At 39.8% G+C, this 24,846-nt stretch overlaps 1 protein-coding gene across 1 annotated transcript in view; it reads left to right on the top strand.

The window, feature by feature from the left end:
• LOC126235703 (ubiquitin carboxyl-terminal hydrolase 22) overlaps positions 1-24,846 on the top strand; it is a 150,591-nt gene that overhangs the window by 117,357 nt on the left and 8,388 nt on the right. The window contains exons 7-8 of the mRNA XM_049944458.1: positions 7,000-7,163; positions 11,550-11,699. Coding sequence (XP_049800415.1) covers positions 7,000-7,163; positions 11,550-11,699 — 314 coding nt within the window. The remainder of the gene's footprint in view (positions 1-6,999; positions 7,164-11,549; positions 11,700-24,846) is intronic.

Genomic DNA, 24,846 nt, shown 5'->3' with positions numbered 1-24,846 from the left:
TTGCCCTCCCTACCACCTTCAGAGAGGGTGAGAGCCCGACACCACCTTGGCTCCAGGCTCCGGTTCATATTTATCTCGACCTCAGCTCACTCCCGAAGGAGGGTACTCCGGCTGCAGTGTATTGCTCACGGTTTGTCGAACTTCGTGCTCGACTTGCCGGTCACACCTTTATTTACACTGATGGCTCCAAAACTGACGATGGTGTCGGCTGTGCCTTTGTCGTCGGGGCCGCCACCTTTAAATACCGGCTCCTCGACCAATGTTCCAGCTTTACGGCCGAGCTTTTTGCTCTCCATCAGGCCGTTCAGTATGCCCGCCGCCACCGCCATTCATCGTATGTACTCTGCTCTGACTCACTCAGTGCTCTTCAGAGCCTTGGAGCTCCCTATCCGGTCCATCCCTTGATTCAACGGATACGGCAGTCCCTCCATTCTTTCGCTGATAATGGTTCTCCTGTCAGCTTTCTGTGGGTTCCCGGACATGTAGGAGTGCCTGGGAATGAGGCTGCGGATGCTGCAGCCAAGGCTGCAGTCCTCCTGCCTCGGCCAGCCTCCCATTGTGTCCCGTCATCTGACGTTCGTGGGGATGTTTGTAAGAGGCTTGTGTCGTTGTGGTGGGATGCTTGGTCATCCCTCCAAGGAAACAAGCTCCGGGCAGTAAAACCGCTCCCAACTGCTTGGACAACCTCCTCCCGACCATCTCGGTGAGAGGAGGTCCTTCTGACCAGGTTGCGGATTGGGCATTGCCGGTTAACCACCGCTACCTGCTCTCCGGTGACCCAGCCCCGCAGTGCCCTTGTGGTCAGGCATTAACAGTGCGCCATGTTTTATTGTCATGTCCCCGTTTTAGTCAATTTCGTGTTGTCCTGTCCCTGCCATCTACTTTACCAGATATTTTAGCTGATGACGCTCGAGCAGCTGCTCGTATTCTGCGTTTTATAACTTTGACTGGCTTGTCCAAAGACATCTAACCTTTATACTTATTTTATCTGCATCTTTGTCAGGTCTTTCTGGTGTCCCCCCATCCCCTTGAGTTTTACTAGATTCCATGTGCTCTAACAACAGTGACTGGGCACTAATGACCTCAGTAGTTGAGCGCCCTTAACGCCCCCCCCCCCCAAAAAAAAAAAAAAAAAAAAAAAAATCGGCCCACACGCGGGAGATCAAACAGTCTTGCTTGACCTTGCGGCGATGATGACACACGCTTTGCCCAACGACTCACCATGCTTTTGTCCACTGCCAGATCACCGTAGACATTCTGGAGGCGCCTATGAATATCTGAGATGCCCTGGTTTTCCGCCAAAAGAAACTCGATCACTGCCCGTTGTTTGCAACGCACATCCGTTACAGACGCCATTTTAACAGCTCCGTACAGCGCTGCCACCTGTCGGAAGTCAATGAAACAATACGAGACGAAGCGGGAATGTTTGAAAATATTCCACAAGAAATTTCCGGTTTTTTCAACCAAAATTGGCCGAGAAAAAAAATGTGTTGCATTACTTATTGAACTGCCCTCGTACGTTGAAAGAGAAGAAATTAGAGAACGACAATGGGGCAAGGGGACAAACAGCCTAAGAAACAGCATGTGTTTAGCGAACGTCATCGTTCCACTAACGTCTGAAAGATATGGGTCTTAGAAACTTGTCACTGACTCGTAGCAGGCTACCAATTGCTGGCAGGTGACACAACACACAAACAGGCGGCAACATATCTCCTCCCTCTCTCATTATACCCACCAGTATTGTTTTAGGGTCAGTAAAATATAATAAATGTGGCACTGGTGGTTTACTGACTGTCAGTAAAGCAATATATTGATCCACCCACACCCCAGTTAATGTCTTTGCCTTGAGGAATGTTGCTGCAACTTGGCCAAAATCTACATTTACATGGATACTCTGCAAATCACATTTATGTGCCTGGCAGACAGTTCATCAAACCACCTTCACAATAATTCTCCATTATTCCACTCTTGAAGAGCGGACAGAAAAAATGAACACCTATATTTCCATGCAAACGGTGATTTTCCATATTTTATTATAATTAGCATTTCTTCCTATGTAGGCTGGTGTCAACGAAGTATTTTCACATTCAGAGGAGAAAGTTGGTGATTGAAATTTCGTAAGAAGATCCCAATACAACAAGGAATGTCTTTGTTTTAAATATGTCCACCCATCCTGATTGAGGTGTTCCATTGTTTACCTGAACGACTGTGGGAAGTGGTTCGTATGCCTGGCATGGCCAGTGCATCACCCAGTATGTTCCAAGAGAACTAGTGTTCTTGCTATAGTGGGTGATTCACATTCATTCATTCATTCCCTTTCCCTCAAGATTATGTTGTGTTGTGTTGTTTCTCTACTGAATCTAGAATCTATTGTAGATGCCTGGAGCAAAAAAAACATGCCCAGTAGTTGGAAGAAAGCATGGGTCACACCCATCTACAAGAAGGATAGCAGAAGTAATCCACAATACTACCGTCCAGTATACTTGACATCAGTTTGTTGTAGAATCTTAGAAAATGTTGTGAGTTTGAATTTAATGAGGTACCTTGAATAGAATGACCTTCATGTTAACTAGCATGGATTCTGAACGTATTGAGCATGTGAAAAAAACCGACTCACACTTTCCTCACATGACATTCTGAAAACAGTGGATTGAGGCAGACATGTAGTTGAAATATTTCTTGATTTCTGAAATGCATTTGATTCAGTACCACACAATATACACACACACACACACACACACACACACACACACACACACACACACACACAATTGTAAGGGGTATCAAGCAAAATCAGACTGAAGGTTTTTTTTGGAAGGGAGGACACAGCAAGTTATCTTGTAGAGAGAGTCATTGACAAATGAAGTAAACTTCAGATGTGCTCTAGGGAACTGAATTGGGATCATTCCTGTTCATTTGTGTATTAATGACCTTGCAGGCAATCTATGATATCAGACTTTTTTCAAATTGTACCTGTAATGAAGTACCTTGGAATGATCATGTGGCTCAGTCACAGATAAATACGGTGGCACATTGCTGTTAACTGGTAGAATACTAGAGAAATACAATCAAGTCTACAAAGGAGACTTCATACAAAACTCGTGGTCACAGGATTTGTTTGTCACATGGGAGTGTATCACAAAGATGCTGAAAAGCTGAATTGGCAGACTCTTGAAGATTACACAAACTATCCTGTGCAAACCTACTTACAAATTTTTAGAACCAGCTAATGCAGAAATATAGTGCAACTGCACACATATCGTTTCCATAGGTATTACAAAGATAGAATTAGGCTAATTACAGCACTCACAGAAACATTTTAGCAATCATTCTTCTTGTGCTCACTATGTTAATGCGACAGGAAAAAACCCTAACAACTGGTATGACAGGACATACTTCTATCTTGCACTTCAGTGTTTCACAGAGCGTAGATGTAGATCTGCAGGTCATAAGCAATAAATTACGGTCAAACTCCATATCTGCCATTGGCAGTATTTTGCTGTTTGAAACTTGATTTCAAAATCTCTATCCTATCAGCATGTGAACAATGGAAAATCCAGGATGTAATATAAGAATATTACGAAAAGGGAAGTTGCTACTCACCATATAGCGGAGATGCTGAGTTGCACACATAGGTACAACAAAAAGACTCTCACAATTAAAGTTTTCGACAATTGACACGTTCGCCAACAATACACACATACACGTATGCTCGTACCTCCCCCCCCCCCCCCAAAACACACACAAGTGTGTGTGTGTGTGTGTGTGTGTGTGTGTGTGTGCGTGCAACTCTCACACATGACTGCAGTCTCAGGCAACTGAAACCATGTGGTTTCATGTGTATGTGTGTCTATTGTTACCTGTGTATGATTTATTTGAAACCTTTGAGTTTCAGCTAGTCTCCTCAAAGGATAAAAACATTATTCATTGTTTTTAAACCAAGTGTTGGAATTATTAAATTGTTTTTGATGCCAAAACCTACCTGGTGGCTATCCCTTTCATTCCTTTTTTGTCATGCATGTTCTCTCACGCTATACTTTTACTTGTTAATAAAATAAGTAACCAAGTGATCAATGAGATTTTGCTGATTTTGTTATATTGTACAGGTCCTAGGATGTTTTATGTAGCTGTCCAAACTTAAAAGAACCATTAAGTCTTAAATGCATCTTGATATCATACTGTGTGTGGTTTAAGGCATATTTTTACTTCCACTTTTTCATCCCTAAAGCTGAACAAGGTGGCACAGACGCTCAGATGGTAAACACATTCAGGAGCTATGCAGTTCGAGTCCCTGTCCACCCATCCTGATTGACATGTTCCATTGTTTACCTGAACCACTGTGGGAAGTGGTTCCTGTGCCTATCATGGCCAGTGCATCATCCAAGAGAACTAGTGTTCGTGCTATAGTGGGTGATTTACATTCATTCATTCCCTTTCCCTCAAGGTTATGTTGTGTTGTGTCGTTTCTGCTTGATGTCATGAAATTTTTTTCATATCAGTAGAATATGTTTCCTAATAGTATAAAACATATGAACAGTCACATCCAACAAATAGATTTGATGCCAGACTGTTTAGTATGGTGACTGATGTGCTGAGTATAAAGCAAATGTAAGTATGTTGACAATATGCAACTTACAGTTAAATGCAAATTCTCACCCCCCCCCCCCCTTAAAACATTCAAAATATTGTTACCTGGTGATTAATTGGCTTATGGGACACATTTTGATAAAAACAAATTCTGATTGCAATAAAAAGTAGTAGTAATGCATTAAATTGGTCAGTGAAAGTAGGAATTGGGAAAGTTCCCACTTTAAGCTATAAGTGACACTGAGTACTCAGTTTTATTGATAACATATTACCATAAATTATTGCATAGGTTTTGTGAGCAGTCAAATGTTGTTTGCAGTTAAATGAGAAAGGCAACATAAGAAGTAAAGTTTTAATGTAAAATATAAGTAAATTGTAGCTGTAAGAAGTAAGTTGAGTATTGCTTCAGAATGAAATTTTCTCTGTCCACCACAGTGTATGTTAAAACAAAACATCTGGAAACAATTTATAAGCTCTACATAAATAATTGTTATCTTTTCTCCCAGGAATGGTAGCCCAACAAGCTGTACAGGGCATCTTTTATAGTGTTTGGAAGACCAGGAGAGAAGTACTGGCTAAATCAGCTCGAATTTGAGTCAAAATCTATTTTACTATTATAGTCTTTCACACAAAATGCCAATGTTTGGGCTTGAAATTGGTCATATTTTCTATCTGTTCAGACACTTCAGTTATTAATGATTTACAAATCATTTGTCTTAGGATGGGCAAAATGTGTAGCTGATCAACAACTAGACTCAAGATAGTTTGGGATTCTTAATTTTGGGCTACATTGTTTAAGGGATTTTCTTTTTTTTAATATATGATGGGAATTTTGTATTGGTTGATAAAATTATTCATCGGTAGATAATTAGAAAGGGAAGCTTCATGGATGAAACACACTCTCCAGTTTACTTGAACAGTGTACAATAATTTTTGGTGATGCTCCTAATAAAACGTACTAGAGTTGATAAATACTACTCAGTTTTACACACAGTTACTGGTTTCCACATTTGTGTGTTATCGTATTCATTCATACTCTCTCAATTAATGAATCAGAACAATCAGTGTCTCTCTCAAAACACTATTCAGTATGACTTACTCTATACTCTTGGGTTCCAGACAGGCACAACAAAAAGACTGATATACATTGTAGCTTTTGGTCAAAGCCTTCTTCAGCAAAGAAAAGACATGTGCATTCACACACCCCCCACACACACATGATTGCTGCCACAGGCAGGTCCTGTTGGTGGTTGCATGTATGAATTTGTGTGCATTTTTTTGCTAAAGAAGACTTTGGCCGAAAGCTGTAATGTGCAACAGTCTTTTCTTATGTCTGTCTGCAACTAAACAGGTTGTGTTTACAATGAGTAGTGGTCTATCCTTTTCATAATATTGTTAATATTCCAACCTGGAGTTTCCATTATTTGTTTTATTCATTACTCTGGTAACTTTACAAAGCTTCTCTTTATTTTTTGATGGTGAAAACTTAATATCAGTGGCCTAGAAGCTGTAATCATTTTTGTCATTGTCAATTTACTCAGTATTCCTAAATTTGTGGTGTGCAGATCATTGCTTTTCACACCAAATACATTATAACCATTTTTTTTTTTTCATTTGTGAAGTGTGATACTTTTCCTGACCCAAAAATTTGTTCAAATTTTATTATGATTAATTTAGGTATAAACGTGTTTACTTTTTCTTAGTGAGTGTAATGATGTGTTACACAGGGCAGAAAGGCAGCTTCCATGTACTCCGATTTAATCATTTTTCTTTCTCACATTAAAGTAGAGCACAAACAGTTTTTTGACATACTGCATGAATATTCATATTTCTCAAAAATGAAACCTTGGCATTTTTTGGAGAATCTGCTGAAAAATCAAATTCAGTTGTGATGGATACCAGTCAGAGAAATGGATCTATGGTTAAGTCAAGCTTAAACAGTTCTTAATATTTTTCATAGCTTTAAAAGATTGTGAAGATACTTGAATTTATCACCCCTTTTGGAATCTCCTTTCAGTTTTAGTGTTGTGTACTGATTGTGCAAGTAAGTTAATCCTGTAGCATTTCTATCAGTTCTTCTTACACTTTTCTAATCAATAAACAACAGGATGGTATGTCGCAGAGGGTATGTCATGTACCACTATTAACAACTCCCCTCAAAATTACTACCAGTAAGACTTAGGGAGTGTGGAGGCAGGTGGGTGTGTGTGTGTGTGTGTGTGTGTGTGTGTGTGTGTGTGTGTGTGTGCGTGTGTGTGATTTTTTTTTAGCATTATTGTTTGTGCATCATTTTGGCAGAGCATTCTTTTAAAATTAAAGTTAACCCTAGTGGTTTGTATTGGTAAATGGTGCTGTTTTATTTTTTTTATATGTTATTGTTGACATTTTTTTTTCTTTTTTTTTTTCTTTCAGCGATTTGAGCATTCCAGCCGTTTTCATAAAAAAATATCTACATTCATTGCTTTTCCGGAACATTTAGACATGACACCATTTATGTCACACCGCCGTAATCATAATCACAGCTGCAGTACAGGAACCAACAACAGTAGCTGTCGGAATGTTTTGGGTGATAACAGGTAAGTTCCAACTAAACCACAGAAATATGGTACTGTCCATTGTTGTTTTGCTTTCTCTGTGTGTTTGAGACAAGTGAACTCTAGCTTCATACTGGGTATGATTTAAATGTAATGTGATCACTCCTGTGCTTGTCACTCAAATAAGGAAAACAAAAGAATTAAATACATGTGTGGAGTTAAGATAAAATTAAATATAATGGCTATAATCTTAGTATCTATATATTCTCTTATCATCGTTCCCATTACTATGGCAAGTTGCCTCCATTATATTTACATATATACTACACTGATAGTGACTGTCTGCAATACTAATAAAAATGTTGAATTAATGCTCTTTGATGCAGTCACACAGCCAGAAAAATTTTGTTCACCTTAACTCCATCTACAAAATCTGCTTTCAAAGACTATTGTCTTGATGAATATCTTTGTTGTATAGAATCCAATCCTTAATGGCAGAATATTTTCTAACTGTTTTATGGTTCTCACATTTGCCATACAATGTAGGCTTTGTCAACTGGTATTTGCATCCTTGATGTCTTTTTTTTTTTTTTTTTTTTAATGGGTCAGAGGTATATTTCTCTGCCTAACATTTTCATCTTTCAGCACTAAAAAAGTTGTCAGAGGCTATAATGGTTCAGAAAACACTACCAAAGCTCAGCAAGCCGAACTGTTTATACATATCCATGTAACATTTGATTCTTGACAGCATCAACTGCCGCCCAAGGTCACGGACTCGTGCAGACGTGTTTTGGAGCTTATAGTTGGGAAGAGTTGGTGTTTCTTACTTCATTTAGTATTAAGGCCTACTTGTTTAGTTTCATTCCTCCTCCTTTTCTATTAATGTTGTTTTTTTGTGCTTTTGAATTTCTATGGCCTCCTTGACATCCTAGCATAATAATGATTGAATCTTAGTAAAACCATAGTATCAGAGAAATTAAATTGGTGATTCCATGGCCGAAGTGCATGATCTGCTTCTGTCAATTTATCTGGGTCTCGCAGATGACAATGCTTAAATCAGGTATCTGTTCATATGAGTGGGCTTTATGTAGATTTTGTTCCCTAAACTGCTGTCGGGTTTTCTAAGTACCTCTACATCCAGAAATGAGATTTCCCCAAGTTTCTCTTTTACCATTGTGAACTTTATATTAGCATTAATACAATTCAGGAAGTCTAGAAATTCTCAGAGTTGTTTTTCTTCATGACTCTATACAATGAAAGTTTCATCAGCCTGCCAAAACCAATATGAAGGTTTTTTTCTTCGCTGTCTGGAGGGCTGTTTCTTCAAATTTTTCTTTATAAAGATTCAGGACAACTGCACTGAATGGATTCCACAAAACCACGCCATCAGTTTTCTCATAGAATTTGTGGTCCTATTGAAAGTAAGATAATGTGAGACAAGGTTTATAGACATCTGCCATATCTTGCTTATATTATGTCCTGGGGTAGTATTCTTTTGTTGTTTCCACTGAAGTATTGCCTTTATATCCTGGAAGAATTAGACTGTCTTTCTAAGAATTCAAATATCAGAGAGCTTTCATCTCACCTTTTATTAAGTTACTGCTAGGTGATTCACTCCTAAGCAATACCCTCACTGATTCCATGCATATTTTGTCAGCAGCTGGTTTAGGTAAACAACTGATTTTAGCTTCGATATCACCAACAGTGTCTTCTATTGGTATTCTAGAGGGTGCAAAATTAGGGCACATATTCTACAGAAAACCCTCTCACATACTATCACAAATATTCCAATCACCGTCAAAATCAGAAAAGAGGAGTGATAAAAAAATTAATGAACCAGGCTAAAAAAAATCTATGTATTACAGTACTTTGAGGACAAGCTCACTATTTAAGAACTGCTTTCAGAAGAAACAGTTACTGTGGCAGAGATAAATACAACACTACATCCTGAAAGATCTGGAACTTCTAGTGGAAAACAGCCAGCTAAAGGGAAGGTTTCCCTCCTCTTTATAAAATCTTTCATAGATCGCATCAGTAGAGTACAAATGAGACACAGTTTGGGAACAATGTTTAAACCAACAAGAAAGGTGCATAAATATTTGGACACTTCAAATGGCCTGTGGCCACCACTACAAGAATGTATAAAATCCCTTAGCATGTGATCAAGTGTACATAGGAACTTGAAAAACAAGCATTAACAAACAACTTAAGGAACACCACAATTATCATCTGGGAAACACGGATGAATTAGCAGCAGCAGCAGCAGATCATGGACTGGAGTCAGGGAACCGCCAAATTAGTTTCACTGATACTATAGTTATATCAAGGTCCAATAATTACTGTTCTAGGAAGTATAGAAAAGCCATATAAATTTGAAAGTACAAAAACAACTTTAACAGAAAAGGAGGAGGATCAAAATTAGACAAGTTGTGGGCCTTAGTGCTAAATAAAATGAAGAGACCCGACTCTTCTCAACTACAAGCTCAGCCCCCTTCAGAGATTTTGGAATTCTTGTACTTGCTTTTCAATATGTTCTCTCTTTTTAATGGTATGTATTGGTAATAACAAAAGTTAGTTTCAACTGAACAGTGATTCACACGATGACACCACAACATAAAAAGAAAATTTCCATATACTTTTACTCTCTGTGTAAGGTTAAGATTAATTTTTTGTGTACTCCTTTAAGTACCATAAAACATTATAAGTAAATTGGTAATCCCAAAAAAGCTAATAAATTATAAACATACTTTATTGGCCATGTTTCTACAAATTACCTCATCTTTAGATTCAAGGGCTGAAGATTCTTATTAGCTGCATGACAAGTAAAAATTTTCATTATAAACAGGCTGCTTTTCTGACAGTGTATATGTAACGGTTAGTCTTTGACAGCACCAGTAGAGTCCAGTAAATGTTTAACTCACAGTGCTAGATAAATTGGCAGCTATCTAGTGTGACTGAGGAGTCAGTATCAGTTTTCAGGGTAGTGATTTTTCTGCAAATTTCACTATTTATTTGTAACTGAAGACTAGCTTTCTTGTGTCTGTGACCAAGGGAGGTGGTGCAGTTGTTAGCACCCTGAACACTCATTCGGGAGGACGACGATTCAAACCTTCGTCTAGTCATCCTGATTTAGGTTTCCCGCAATTTCCCTAAATCGCTTCAGGCAAATGCCAGGATGGTTCCTTTGAAAGGGCACAGCAGACTTCTTCCTCTAATCCGATCAGACCGATGACCTCGCTGTTTGATCCCCTCCCCCCAATCTTGTGTCAGTCAAGCATGTTGTGTAATATATTCATTACGTTGATCATCATCTTTAGTTCTACCTGCTGGTTTTCTTTCTCAGTGTACACTTTGACTCATTTCATACCCCTGAAGCTTCTCGTTCACAATACAAAATAAATGTTGGGTGGCTCCCAGCCTGGTGCAGGCATTTTGATTTGTCATTCTTGTTGGGGGTTTGAGTATCAGTTTTGGTGCTTGTTTTGTAAGCAGCTTCCCATTTATCATTATGTGGCTGAACTGATCCTGTTTAAGACTTTTCCACCACATCAAACCTGCATTAGAGGTCTGCAAATGAGGTCTTTTCTTCTCTCAAGTTTGTCATACTCATGTTGTGGTCAAATAGGGCACATCATGGTTGGCAGAATCCACCAGGCCTGGTATGCTGTCCACTCTATTGCTGTGGCCTGATTCTGTGTCTGTGTCCGAGTTACAGTTTCCAACTTTTTAAACTGTTTCTTCAAGGTGGCAACTGAAATAGGTAATATCTGTGGTACAACAATAAGGATTCTACCTGAGCAAATTCAGAACTTTTGTTAATAATATCAAAACAATGTGTGACTGTGAGCAATGTAATCTATTCCTCTATTCCCCCTATGACTTGGAGCATAACTGACACACAATCCTCACCACAATTTCCCACATCAAGCTCTGAGTTCAGCATCTTTGGAAGTAAAAAGCACACACGAGAATACTTTCACCTTTAAGTTAAGGCTTCAAGGCATCACCACCTCTTAATGTTTGTGACCTCCTTTCTTTTGAATAGTTACCATTGGGCTGCATCTGGAACTCATTCATACATGAGATTTAATTTGAACCAGTCATCACTTCTATAGTAGTGGTTTGTTTTGTAGCCAATAGGAGAATCTTTTTTAAAGAAAAAGGCCCAAATTGTTGAAAAAAATATCTACTGTTTTAGAACTATTATTTGCATAGAACTTTCATATTGTAAACCACATTTTTACTTCAGAAAGAAATTGGCTGCTCGAGTAGAGGAGAACTTAGTTTCTTGCTTACTGAAATTTTGAAATAGTGGTTTGGAACAAATTAGTGTCAGTAATTGATATAGACAATCTCTCCTGACTTCATGAGTTTACTTAATTTGTAAAGTTGTAATCTTCAAATTCATTAAAATTAGCGTTTTTTCAGGTATTCTCTTTTTGCTGTGATAAATCATCTGGGTTCACTAGATGCTGGCCATTATACAGCATTTATTCGTCAACAACGGAACCATTGGTTTAAATGTGACGATCACCTTATAACAAAAGCAAATATCCAGGAAGTGCTGGATAGTGAAGGGTGAGTATTTTTTAACCATGAACTATTCATCTGCCATAGTTGCAAAACATTGTTTATAATGTGTAAAATCACAAGAAGGCAGAGTGACTGGTCATTACCTACCTTTAGAGGGTGGTATCCCGAGTGCTGTTGATTGACATACATTAAAGTATAATGAGCTATCCTAGCTTTTGGAACTGTTAATTTGTACCTCAAGGAGGAAATAAGGATAGGTTGGGGAAGGCTAGGACGGATAAACAGGTTGCTCAGACACAAAGGTGAGAGAGCCCAGCTGTCATAAGAGTGAAGGAAAACAAAGAGGAAGTATGAGACATGGCTGTTTGTTTTATTTAAGACATTCCGTATGTTTAGGAGTGTGTTCCATGACTAAGAGGCTATATAATATTATTGTGTGAGTTACTGATATTTTAGTAGGCATGATTTTTACAGATTTTGCACTATTACTGAGTTGATGCTCCAGTTACTCAGTGTGCAAGCATGTTTAATACAATGTGCATTTTATACAGTATACACAGCGTTTCAGAAGGTGTAGTAAATAATTTAGGGATTTGTAGTATAAACTGATTAAAATATCTCAAATACAACATTCAGTATGGTAAACCAAACAAATACTTGCAGAAGGCGTTAAGCGAAGGTAAGTGATAAAGTCAGAGTTGATATTAATAAAGTCTGCCACATACTTCAGTGCACTTTCAAAATCTCTAAAGAACACCACTTGTAGATCTTATTGAGGTCACCTTGGCATTCTTTTCTGAGGTCTGCACTGCTCATAATCTGAAGCATCAATTTGTCATCCCACATAGAAATTCTGTGTGTACTTGTTGAAGAACTACGTTCTGCCAACTCAATAATGTCTACTGTTCATTTGCTCATTCAGATGGTATAGGACTGCTTGGTAATATATTAGTGTCACACAGTTTAGTGAAAACATGAATAAACACTCTTGAATCAGGTACTCTGTGATTAGAAAATCACCTACCATATTCTCTACAAGTAGCAGTGTTTTCATTACAAAACCCATACACAAAGACCATGTTGGCATACTCAGAATTTGTAAATACCCTGGTGGGAAAAAATTGAAACACCAAAAAAATAATTAATGTAAGGTAATGAAATTTTGGGAATACATGTGTCTAGGTAACATGTTTAAGTGATTAACATTGCAAGATCACGGATTAACATAAGCGCAAGATGTGCTAATGCAAATGTGAAATGCTGGTACATTAACAGCCGGTGTAACCACCAGAATGTTGAATGCGAGCATGCCAGATGTCAGTTTGTGGAATGAAGTTCCGTGTCTGTTGCACTTGGTCAATCAATATAGGGACAGTTAATGCCGGTTGTGGACGAAGCTGGAGTTGTCGTCTGACGGTGTACCGTATGTGCTCAATTGGAGACAGATCTGGTGATATAGCATGTTAAAGCAACAAGTTGATACGTGACACACTGCAGAGCATGCTGGGTTACAGCAGCAGTATGTGGGTGAGCATTATACTGTTGGAAAATACCTCCTGGAATATTGTTCACGAATGGCAGCACAACAGGTCGAATCACCAGACTGACATACAGATTTGAGGTCATGGTGCGTAGGATAACCACGGGACTGCTCCTGCTGTCATGTGAAATTGCATCACAGACCGTAACTCCAGTTGCAGGTTCAGTATGTGCAGTGCGCAGACGAGTTGGTTGCAGGTCCTCAGCTGGCCGCCTCCCAACCGACACAAAGCCATCAGACCTTGGCCCTGCTTTTCAATCAGCTCCCCATTGACACCACTGAAGTCACAAAGTATGGTGGCTTGGGCACGCTATAGGGCATATGGCTCAGAGTTGTACTTGAAGTAACGAATTTCTAACAGTTCATTGTGTCACTGTGATACTGCTGTTCAAATTGCAGCTGCAGATGCAGTATGATGCACCAGAGCCCCAAGCCGAATACGGTGGTCTTCTCTCTCGGTAATGGCATGTGAACATCCAGATCCTGGCCATCTTGCGACCATTTTGTCGTGAACACTGCTGCCAGCAGTTAAGTAAAGTGGCTACATTTCTGCCAAGTCTTTTCACAATAATCGTAGAAAGGACAACCAGCTTCTTGTAGCCCTATTGCAAGATCTTGTTCAAATTCAGTGAGCTATTGATAATGGTGTCCTTGTGCCTTAAAGGCTTCCTTGACTAATATCAACTCATCACATCCAATCTAAAAGTAAATAACCCTCATGACCATTAAATTGTGTATTTAAATTAAATCTGATTTGCATTCTCATATTGGCACTACTAGCACCACTCTTATGCGACTGGCACGAAATTTGAATAGATATAATCTTCCGATGTGGTAACATGCCTGCCAGCTTGCGTTTGTGTTTTGCAAAACTCCTTCTCGGTGTTGCAATTTTTTCCGTCAATGTATGTTCAGCTCTCTTAAACGATACAGCAGAATTGCCCAGCAAATCACAATCACAGTTGAAAAATTCAGTTATATAAACTGAAGCATATCTTTGCAATTTGAGCGTCAAAACAAAAATGACAGTTGATAATAAAAGCTATAGCAACTGGAGTACCAACCCACAAAATGAAAACTTATCTCCATAGACAATAGAAATTCGACATGTGTTATAATAAACTTTTTATTCAAGTTAGTTTATGCTGCCAACTCTTAAAATATTTACTTTTACTGCAGAAATACACTATAAAATCATACTACTTACTTTTTACAGTGAAAAAACTCCTTCGTAAAATTGTATTAATGAAACAGCATTGTACACGAGAGAAAAGAAACAATATCAACGACGTTTTTAGCGGACTTGCCTTGTATTTGGAAGACGGAGGCTCTGATCCCCATCTAGCCACCCTTATTTAGGCTTTATCTGGTTTCATTAAATTACGTCAGGTGATCGTCTTACTTCAGACTCTGTTTGTTTTGTCAGTACATCTTATGACATCTGTGCTTTGACTGTTCCTTGTCTCCTTTAACTGTACATATACTCTTCATTTGTGTGATCTATAAGAAAGTGTTATGAAATACAGAACAAGCTGGAGAAAATTTCCTATTTCTGTGGTGAACGCCACATTATTAAAAGTGGGTAAATGTGAGTGAATCACTTTACCCTTCATATAAGGACAGTAGTATTTTAACAACTAGAAGATTTTAGTTTAGTGGCAGCATTTTAGGCAAAATCAGGTGCAATACTGTAATGCTCCTGCTTCTTATATATTTACAAAAAATGACCAAGTAGTTTTTTAGTTCCAAAATTCATTTCTCTCAGTTAATTTATTGAGATTTTTGTGATATCTTAAGAAACTTTGAGGCGAGATACGTAACATAAGTTCTCAAATTCTTAAGTAGAATAACTCATTGCAGTCCATGACTGTTGACTGAAACATGTACTCATTCTGTTTTACAGTGATAGTCCTGGATTTTCCATTTTTTAATTACATACATAATATTGAACAGAGTGGTACTTTTAAAATAAATTTCGACATCCATTTTACATGAGTTCTTATTTTATTAACAATTTTCTTTTCCAACAACTTGCATATTACAACTTACAACTGCACTGAATTACACAGGCCTGAACTAACTTGCCGTACCTTTGGCCTAGCATATACATTAATGACAATGTGTAATTATTTTTTATTGTTATGATTCAGTTGTTTTTGTAACTCACAGTAAAAACAAATTTGTTAAAATTGATTTAAATGTGACAACACACTCAAAATGAATAAGAGATTTTAAGTAAATCGTCTTCTAAAGCAAAATGTATTTCTATGATAAGTTTTGAGACATAAGTTCCTTTAACAGTTACTCTACAAATATGTATGGTTTTGTCTGAAACAAATTACCATTCCCACTGTGTACAATATTACTAACTACATCTGAAATCTTGATTGTTTTATACAAAGAAAGGTGCTCCATTCTGTGCTGAATACTATTAAAAGTAACATACGTTTACATGATGATCAGATTGTTACCTCATCTTGTGAAATTTCTGTTGATATATTTTATTCTGTAAATAAAGTATTATTCCCACTTCCATTACACACTGACTTGTGTAAGTTGAAAAGTACAGTGTATCATGATGTATACTAAGGACATACACTAGTATTATGAAAAAGATAGATTGCTACTGACCATATAATGGAGATGATTTGCAAAGAGGCACACAAAAAAGACTGCTAATTGTTTAGCAGTCCTTTTGGTGTGCTTGTCTGCGACTCAACATCTCCACCATATGGTGAGTAGTAATATTGTCATTTTACCATCCTGTGATTTCCATTGTTTGATTTTGCCTAAAGACATATATCACATACTAATATCATGAATCTTGATCTATTACATTACTATGAGCAAGAGACAATGTATAGGATACTAGCGCATGCTGTTTCAGATCTTCTACTGCTGTTAGCATTGACTTGAATTTTAAAAGTTTGCGTGCGCATTGAATATTCTAAGAAATTTTGTACTCGCATCCAGCAATCGTCGACCACAGTAGACGGTATGTCGACTGGGCATCTGCTAGTCATCCTCAGGTGAGCCATGAAAGACTGACAGACATCCTCTGTTCCGCAATATATAGACCACTGAGTGTACTCCGTGCATACTTCAAGAACTTGGTGATAGACTGACTACACTACGTGCTGGCAGTGCCCTTGCTAGTGTCTGCAGAACCCAGCTGTCTTCAGCATTATCACAGACATCAGTGCACTCTGCAGCCTATGATCAGAGCAGATCATGTGGATTGTGAGATCCCATGTATTATCATCTGGTAAGTTAGTGACCATGTTGCCAACTGGAAGGTCTGTGGTGACCATAATGTCATTTACTTCACAATTACAAATGCAGATAGTGACTGAGGCACAAACATTTATTCCGGGTGACTATACAATCATTGCAGAGCAAATTGGGAGTTTTTAAAGGCAGAATTCAAGATACAACCACTGCAAGGAAGCAGATTTAATGTTGATGCCAAAGCACACGAATTGGAGCTAGCACTGGAGGGTGCAAGACAGGGCAATCTCAACATTTATTAGGAAGACAAAAGTGTTGAAAATTCCCTGGAGTCTCACCCTACAGTCCTTAGGTCGAAAACTAGGCAGGAGAGAATTACTTCCAAAGATCTTCAGGGGAAAAAGAACAACAAAGAAGGTTGATTTTCTATCAAACAGACAAACAACAATATAAGGAATTACATTGAAGTGCCAGAGAGACTGGTACACCTGCCTAATATCAAGTACGGCCACTGCGAGCACGCAGAAGTGCCACAACACGACATGGCATAGACTCGACTAATGTCTGAAGTAGTGCTGGAGGCAACTGACTCCATGAATCCTGCAGGGTTGTCCATAAATCCATAAGAGGGTTGTCCATAAATCCATAAGAGTACAAGGGGGTGAAGATCTCTTCTGAACAGCACTTTGCAAGGCATCCCATAAATGCTCAACAATGTTCGTGTCTGGGGAGTTTGGTGGTCAGCGGAAGTGTTTAAAATCGGAAGAGTTCCTGGAGCCAATCTGTAGCAATTCTGAACATGTGGGGTGTCGCATTGTCCTGCTGGAATTGCCCAAGTCCATCAGAATGCACAATGGTCACAAATGGTGATCAAGACAGGATGCTTACAGACATGTCACCTGTCAGTCATATCTACACATATCAGGGGTCCCATATCACTCCAACTGGACATGTCCCACACCATTACAGAGCCTCCACTGTCTCGAACAGTCCCCTGCTAACATGCAGTGTCCATGGATTTATGACGTTGTCTCCATACCCACACAAGTCCATCCACTTGATACAATTTGAAATGAGTTTCGTCCGACCAGGCAACATGTTTCCAGTCATCAGCAGTCCAGTGTCAGTGTTGACTGGTCCAAGCGAGGTGTAAAGCTTTGTATCATGCAGTCATCAAAGGTACACGAGTGGGCCTTTAGCTCCAATAGCCCACATCGATGGCGTTTCGTTGAATGGTTCACATGCCGACACTTGTTGATGGCCCAGCATTGAAATCTTCAGCAGCTTGCAGAAGGGTTGCACCTGTCACATTAAATGATACTCTTCTGTTGTTGTTGGTCCGATTCTTGCAGGATCTTTTTCTGGCCGCAGTGATGTTGCAGATTTGATGTTTTACTAGACTCGTGAAATTCACGGTACACTCGTGAAATGGCCATACAGGAAAATCCTCACTTCATCACTACCTCGGAGATACTGAGTCCCATTGCTCGTGCGCTGACTATAACACCACATTCAAACTCACTTAAAATGCTATCTTTGTGTAATGTTTCCAGTACAGTAACATAGTTGACATCGGTGGCCTCCAGGCATTAATTTGGTTTTCTTTTTTTTTCATTACTACTTGATAGTTGGAGACCAAGTAAAAAATGGCACTTAAGTCTAGTTATGCTTGTTGTTAATATTTTTATCAATTTTCAATTTAAAATTAGTGAATTATGAAACTTGCACTATGTCTACAGTATGTCTTGCTAGAACTTTCCACAAAAAGCGTCCATGGAATGTTTGTGACAGTATACAATCGTTCTTGTACATATATTTATGTCTGTAATGTGAGGGCTTAATTTAATGTATAGTAAAAGCGAAATATTGCATGTAACTCTGTCACAAATAACTGTTAACGTTGTGAAAGTTGTTGTTCAATGTCCAGACCGACTTTAAATCTTGATACCCTGTCATCGTAGCAGCAGTAACCATTCTAACAACTGCGCCAGATACTTGTCGTCTTATTCTGCTGTTTACATATCTCCGTACGTGAATACCCTTGCCTATACCAGTTTCTTTGGTGGTTCAGTGTACTACACCAAACAAGAGTAGAAAATTTGGAGGTGTACATTAAGGACCAAATGGTAACAGATGATTGGGGTTTTCCATACAAACTAACAACAAACAAGGTTCAGTCACCCCCTGTGTTATCAAGCTTGAGAAGATCTGACGGCACGATGATGACAGACTGGGAAACGTCAGTCTAGTACCTACTCAGAACTTTGTTGCCGGACGATACAATGATGGAAGACACAGAGTTACATCAGCACCTTCACTGTGAATAACGGTATTGTGATTCCATTTGCCAAGAGAAAGTGAGTCCAGCAATAATGTAGTTAAAGAAGGGGAAAGTACCAAGACCTGACAGAATATTAGCAGAAGTATTGCATCAGTTGGTGGACCAAATTGTGCCCTATATAACTGTGTTATTAAATGAATGTCTTTTGCAGGGTCAGGTGTCCAGAATGTGGAAAATCACAAATATCATCACAGTAAACAAAGGGGAAGGCAAAGATCCAAGAGAACCGAAATCTTACCGGCCAGTTTGCTTGGTAAATGCTCTGGCCAAAGTACAGGAAAAGCTTCTATGCCACTGCCTGAGGGACCACAGACAGTTAACAGGCTCCCTGCAGTATGATTTCAAGAAAGGGAAGTCCACTGAGGATCCAATAAATCAAATAATACCGTGAATGTCCCACGATACGTATGTTATAGCCATAATGATTGATATTGCTGAAACAGATGGACTGCCCAAGGTGTGTCTATAAAAGTCTGAGATTATAGCACAGACAGGCAGGTGCAATTAGAATGTCCTGCAAAGAAAAGGCTGCCCACAGGGCACTGATTGTGGTCCAGAGTTCTGGGATGTTGGCGTAGAACTATTACTGAACCAGCTTTACATTATAACAAACACTAGAGGCTGCATTGCCTATGCAGATGTTCTGTTAATTATAGTATCTGCTACCACAAGGGCTAAACAGTAGGGTAGTTCTTGAAAGACTAAGCAATTGGTGCGTAGAAAACAAACTGATGATAGGAATTTACAAAACAGTCTATCTGTTACTAAAATAAACATGATCAAGAATGAGAAACCCCACAATCAGAACAAATGACCAACCTGCGATAAGAAAAGAATCACATTGGTACCTAGGAATTTACATCGACGAAAAGCAAATCTTCCATGCACATGTAGAAATCATCTGCTAGAAAGGCATTAAAATCTTAATAAATAGCACAACTAGCCAAAGAAGTTTTCAGTTGCCACTAAGTGCAGTAAGACTGTACCACAACTCAATCTTACTAGCTATTGTGGGCTATGGGTTGAGTGTTTAGGCTCATAGAGCCAGGAACGTAAGGAGAGCGCAGGCTTTCGACAAGCAGAGAGTGTACCTCTGTGCCTGACAGGCATGTATAGAACAACGGCGACTGAGGCGTTGATGGTGATTTTGGCTTGCTACTTCTAGACCTAGTAGTAAGAAAGAGAGGTGCACAATATTGGCTCAAAAAGTGTGAATATGATAAGGTAAAGGAGATACTGGGCACAAGAGACACATCGGAGAAGGAAATAAAAGCATGCATTGATAAAGAATGGCAAGAAGTCTGGTTGGACAGAGCAGAAACAGCGAGGAGTCCCTTCCCAACATAAAAGAAGGAACAAGGGTAATGTACTTCCTTGTGACCAAGGGAGCTATACACTACCTGTAGGGTCATGGTGCATGTCCCAGCTACATATTAAAAATAGGACAGCACACTACAGGCACTTGTGAATGTGAAGAGATCAGTACCCTGCATCACAATGTCTGGGAGTGTGCCATCAGATGGGATATTACGGACCAGGACAGGAACGCATTTGGATATGCAACAGTCTGTAATATAATAAGGAATGAGAAACAGTAGCTTAAGCTGAACTCACTCACAGCTAAGATATCAGCTTATGAACCGCAAGCCTACATGCCTGAGAGACAACCATGAAGAGGCCTTACATTGATCATGATAACAACTACCGACAACCACCTTCTGGAAGCAGTGAGGTGACGAGCGTCGGGGTGGATCAGGAAGGACGTCCTAAGACCCTGACAGCCACCTCCCAATCTCAACACATTGGGTGGCATTACAACACAGTGCCTATGAATCCTGAGTTGCACCTCAGTGCACCAAGGGCTAACCATCCTGACAAATGAGACATCCAGTTTAGTTCTAATACTAAGTACAATAGTGAAGAGCAATGCTGTGTAGTACAGTGTTGTGGTATAGCACTGTAGTAGTGTAGTCCAGAATTATAAATTACAAAATTTGTGACCTACCAAGTGCCGCATAGTGTGATGGAAAAGTAGTGTGTGCCTTCTATATTCCAGATGATCAGATATCTATGCAGCTGAAGGTCATATAGTACTATTCAGTCCTTTTTTAGTTGTTATAAACTTTTTGTTTTAATGTAGTTATACTATGTAGATCCCCCCCCCCCCCCTCCATCCTCTTAAATAGCATAATGCTTAGTTATTACTAACACTTTCAAAATCATGTTAAAATGTTATGTGCTTTATTCAGGGCAATTCATGTGTAACATTCAGTCTGTTCTTTTATGTAGATAAAAGGCTAAAAGCAAATAGCAAATAAATAAATAAATAGTGAAACTGATATCTGCTGTCACAGTTCATCAGATTTTCCATCATATGTCTTTCCATGAATTATTTAATTATACTTTCCCAAAAAGATGTTGCTGTGGCTAAAATTATTATTTCATCACACTCCATTGAATTTCTAACAGTGGAAAAGCCAGGATGGAATGTAACAGAATTATGAAAAGGATAGTTGCTACTCACCATATAGCAGGGATGCTGAGTCGCAGATAGACACAACAGAAAGACTGTCACAAAATAAGCTTTCATCCAACAAGACCTTTGTCAACACACACACACACACACACACACACACACACACACACACACACACACACGTTACCACAGTCTCTGACAGCAGAAGCCAGGCTACCCTAGAAGCAGCAGCAGCAGTAATGCATGACGGGAGAGGCAACTGGGTGGGAGAAATGAGGAGGCTGGGGTGGGGAGGGGGAGTTGATAACAGGGTGGGGGAGTTGATAACAGGGTGGGGGTAGGGAACAGTGAAGTGCTGCTGGAGAACAGGCAGGAACAAGATGGAATTCTGAATTGCGCAGGTGGAAACTCTCCCTGCAATATATTCTACGTTCCCGTAACCCTCCTGGCCTCAAACTTTGTTAGTCATTGTCCTCACTCATCTATCCCCTTCCTTGTTCCCATTCCAGCACTACACAGCCTTGTATTCCACCAACACACCCAGCATTTTTACTTCTCTACTTTACCACTAACCCCCTCCCAACCTGTGTCTAATCTCCCAACTGCACTTACCTGCCCCACTCTCCACCTCCTCCCTGCACACTCCCAGGTGCACTACACTGTCTACATCTACATCTACATTCATACTCCGCAAGCCACCCAACGGTGTGTGGCGGAGGGCACTTTACGTGCCACTGTCATTACCTCCCTTTCCTGTTCCAGTCGCGTATGGTTCGCGGGAAGAACGACTGTCTGAAAGCCTCCGTGCGCGCTCTAATCTCTCTAATTTTACATTCGTGATCTCCTCGGGAGGTATAAGTAGGGGGAAGCAATATACTCGATACCTCATCCAGAAACGCACCCTCTCGAAACCTGGCGAGCAAGCTACACCGCGATGCAGAGCGCCTCTCTTGCAGAGTCTGCCACTTGAGTTTATTAAACATCTCCGTAACGCTATCACGGTTACCAAATAACCCTGTAACGAAACGCGCCGCTCTTCTTTGGATCTTCTCTATCTCCTCTGTCAACCCGATCTGGTACGGATCCCACACTGATGAGCAATACTCAAGTATAGGTCGAACGAGTGTTTTGTAAGCCACCTCCTTTGTTGATGGACTACATTTTCTAAGCACTCTCCCAATGAATCTCAACCTGGTACCCGCCTTGCCAACAATTAATTTTATATGATCATTCCACTTCAAATCGTTCCGCACGCATACTCCCAGATATTTTACAGAAGTAACTGCTACCAGTGTTTGTTCCGCTATCATATAATCATACAATAAAGGATCCTTCTTTCTATGTATTCGCAATACATTACATTTGTCTATGTTAAGGGACAGTTGCCATTCCCTGCACCAAGTGCCTATCCGCTGCAGATCTTCCTGCATTTCGCTACAATTTTCTAATGGTGCAACTTCTCTGTATACTACAGCATCATCCGCGAAAAGCCACATGGAACTTCCGACACTATCTACTAGGTCATTTATATATATTGTGAAAAGCAATGGTCCCATAACACTCCCCTGTGGCACACCAGAGGTTACTTTAACGTCTGTAGACGTCTCTCCATTGATAACAACATGCTGTGTTCTGTTTGCGACTGTGTTCTGTCTGCGACTCAACATCTCAGCTATATGGTGAGCAGTAACTATCCATTGAATTTCTGGTGCAGGTACGTCGGACAATAGCAGACATGCTCGGTTGTAAAAGGCATGTGTAGTTCTGATATTCAGTGTGGGATACTTTCATAGTGTACATGATCTGACATGTAAAAGCCATACTGTACTGGCAAAGTGTTTTGTAAATTCCAGCCTACTGCTATTACAAATTGTCCTTCAGTGATCACAGCAGTACGAGGCTCTTGGACATAAAGCCACGAACACTCTAATCAGTGGCCCTTAAACCAGCTGTAATATGAAGTTATATGGATGATATGTTCACAGTGTAGCCTCATGTAAAAGATAAATTAATGGATTTTTTTATTTTACGTCAGTTCCACTCGTAAGAACATCTGGTTCACTTTGGAAATAGAGAGAGACTATTGTCTGCCTTTTCGGATGGTTTGGCCCTGAGGGGCTCAACATTCATTTGCTGAGTACAGGCTTGGTGAGCCCAGGGTTCCCTAGCCGGGGACTGGTAAGCACTGCCAGCGAACGGGAACCTTGGCTTGACCACCCGGATCACGAGTATGGAATAAACTTCTAATAAAAAAAAACTTCAATCACAAGGTGTGCTGCATGCTGATGAGATGCAAGGTTGTTGAGGTGAAACAGTTGTCAGTGGGCAACCTCTGAGAAACCTGCCTCACCTAATTTGTATAAGGCTTACTCAGGCACGCGGGGCTCTGTCTGAGTGGACCCTTAATCCGTAGCTGCTCATGGGATCAAGGTGGAACCCTTGCAATCTTCATCTCCTTCCAGTGGGAAGGGTGTACTGCCTGGGAGTACCCACACCCAATCCTCCAAATGAATGTGGGAGGCTAGCTCTCCTGATAATATGAATCATTTGCCTTCTAGTAACAGGGCTCAAGGAGTCATCAATCAAAATGTGCTTTTAGTGATTAAGAGGAAAGAGGGAACATATGAAAAAGTGACACCTTCTACGTCCATAAAGGACTTGCTGGTTGCCTAAAGTCTATAAAGTGGCTGAGGACTGGTTCCCTACTGGTCTAGACTAACAGGGCAAAGCAGATGGAACTATTTACTGTTGTTGTTGTTGTGGTCTTCAGTCCTGAGACTGGTTTGATGCAGCTCTCCATGCTACTCTATCCTGTGCAAGCTTCTTCATCTCCCAGTACCTACTGCAACCTACATCCTTCTGAATCTGCTTAGTGTATTCATCTCTTGGTCTCCCCCTACGATTTTTACCCTCCACGCTGCCCTCCAATACTAAATTGGTGATCCCTTGATGCCTCAGAACATGTCCTACCAACCGATCCCTTCTTCTGGTCAAGTTGTGCCACAAACTCCTCTTCTCCCCAATCCTATTCAGTACCACCTCATTAGTTATGTGATCTACCCATCTAATCTTCAGCATTCTTCTGTAGCACCACATTTCGAAAGCTTCTATTCTCTTCTTGTCCAAACTATTTACCATCCATGTTTCACTTCCATACATGGCTACACTCCATACAAATACTTTCAGAAATGACTTCCTGACACTTAAATCTATACTCGATGTTAACAAATTTCTCTTCTTCAGAAACGCTTTCCTTGCCATTGCCAGTCTACATTTTATATCCTCTCTACTTCGACCATCATCAGTTATTTTGCTCCCCAAATAGCAAAACTCCTTTACTACTTTAAGTGTCTCATTTCCTAATCTAATACCCTCAACATCACCCGACTTAATTTGACTACATTCCATTATCCTCGTTTTGCTTTTGTTGATGTTCATCTTATATCCTCCCTTCAAGACACCATCCATTCCGTTCAACTGCTCTTCCAAGTCCTTTGCTGTCTCTGACAGAATTACAATGACATCGGCAAACCTCAAAGTTTTTACTTCTTCTCCATGAATTTTAATACCTACTCCGAATTTTTCTTTTGTTTCCTTTACTGCTTGC

The sequence above is a fragment of the Schistocerca nitens genome, chromosome 2 (genome assembly GCF_023898315.1).
Source record: "Schistocerca nitens isolate TAMUIC-IGC-003100 chromosome 2, iqSchNite1.1, whole genome shotgun sequence".
In the NCBI taxonomy this organism is placed as follows: Eukaryota; Metazoa; Arthropoda; class Insecta; order Orthoptera; family Acrididae; genus Schistocerca; species Schistocerca nitens.
This window is presented reverse-complemented; position numbering and strand designations above follow the sequence as displayed.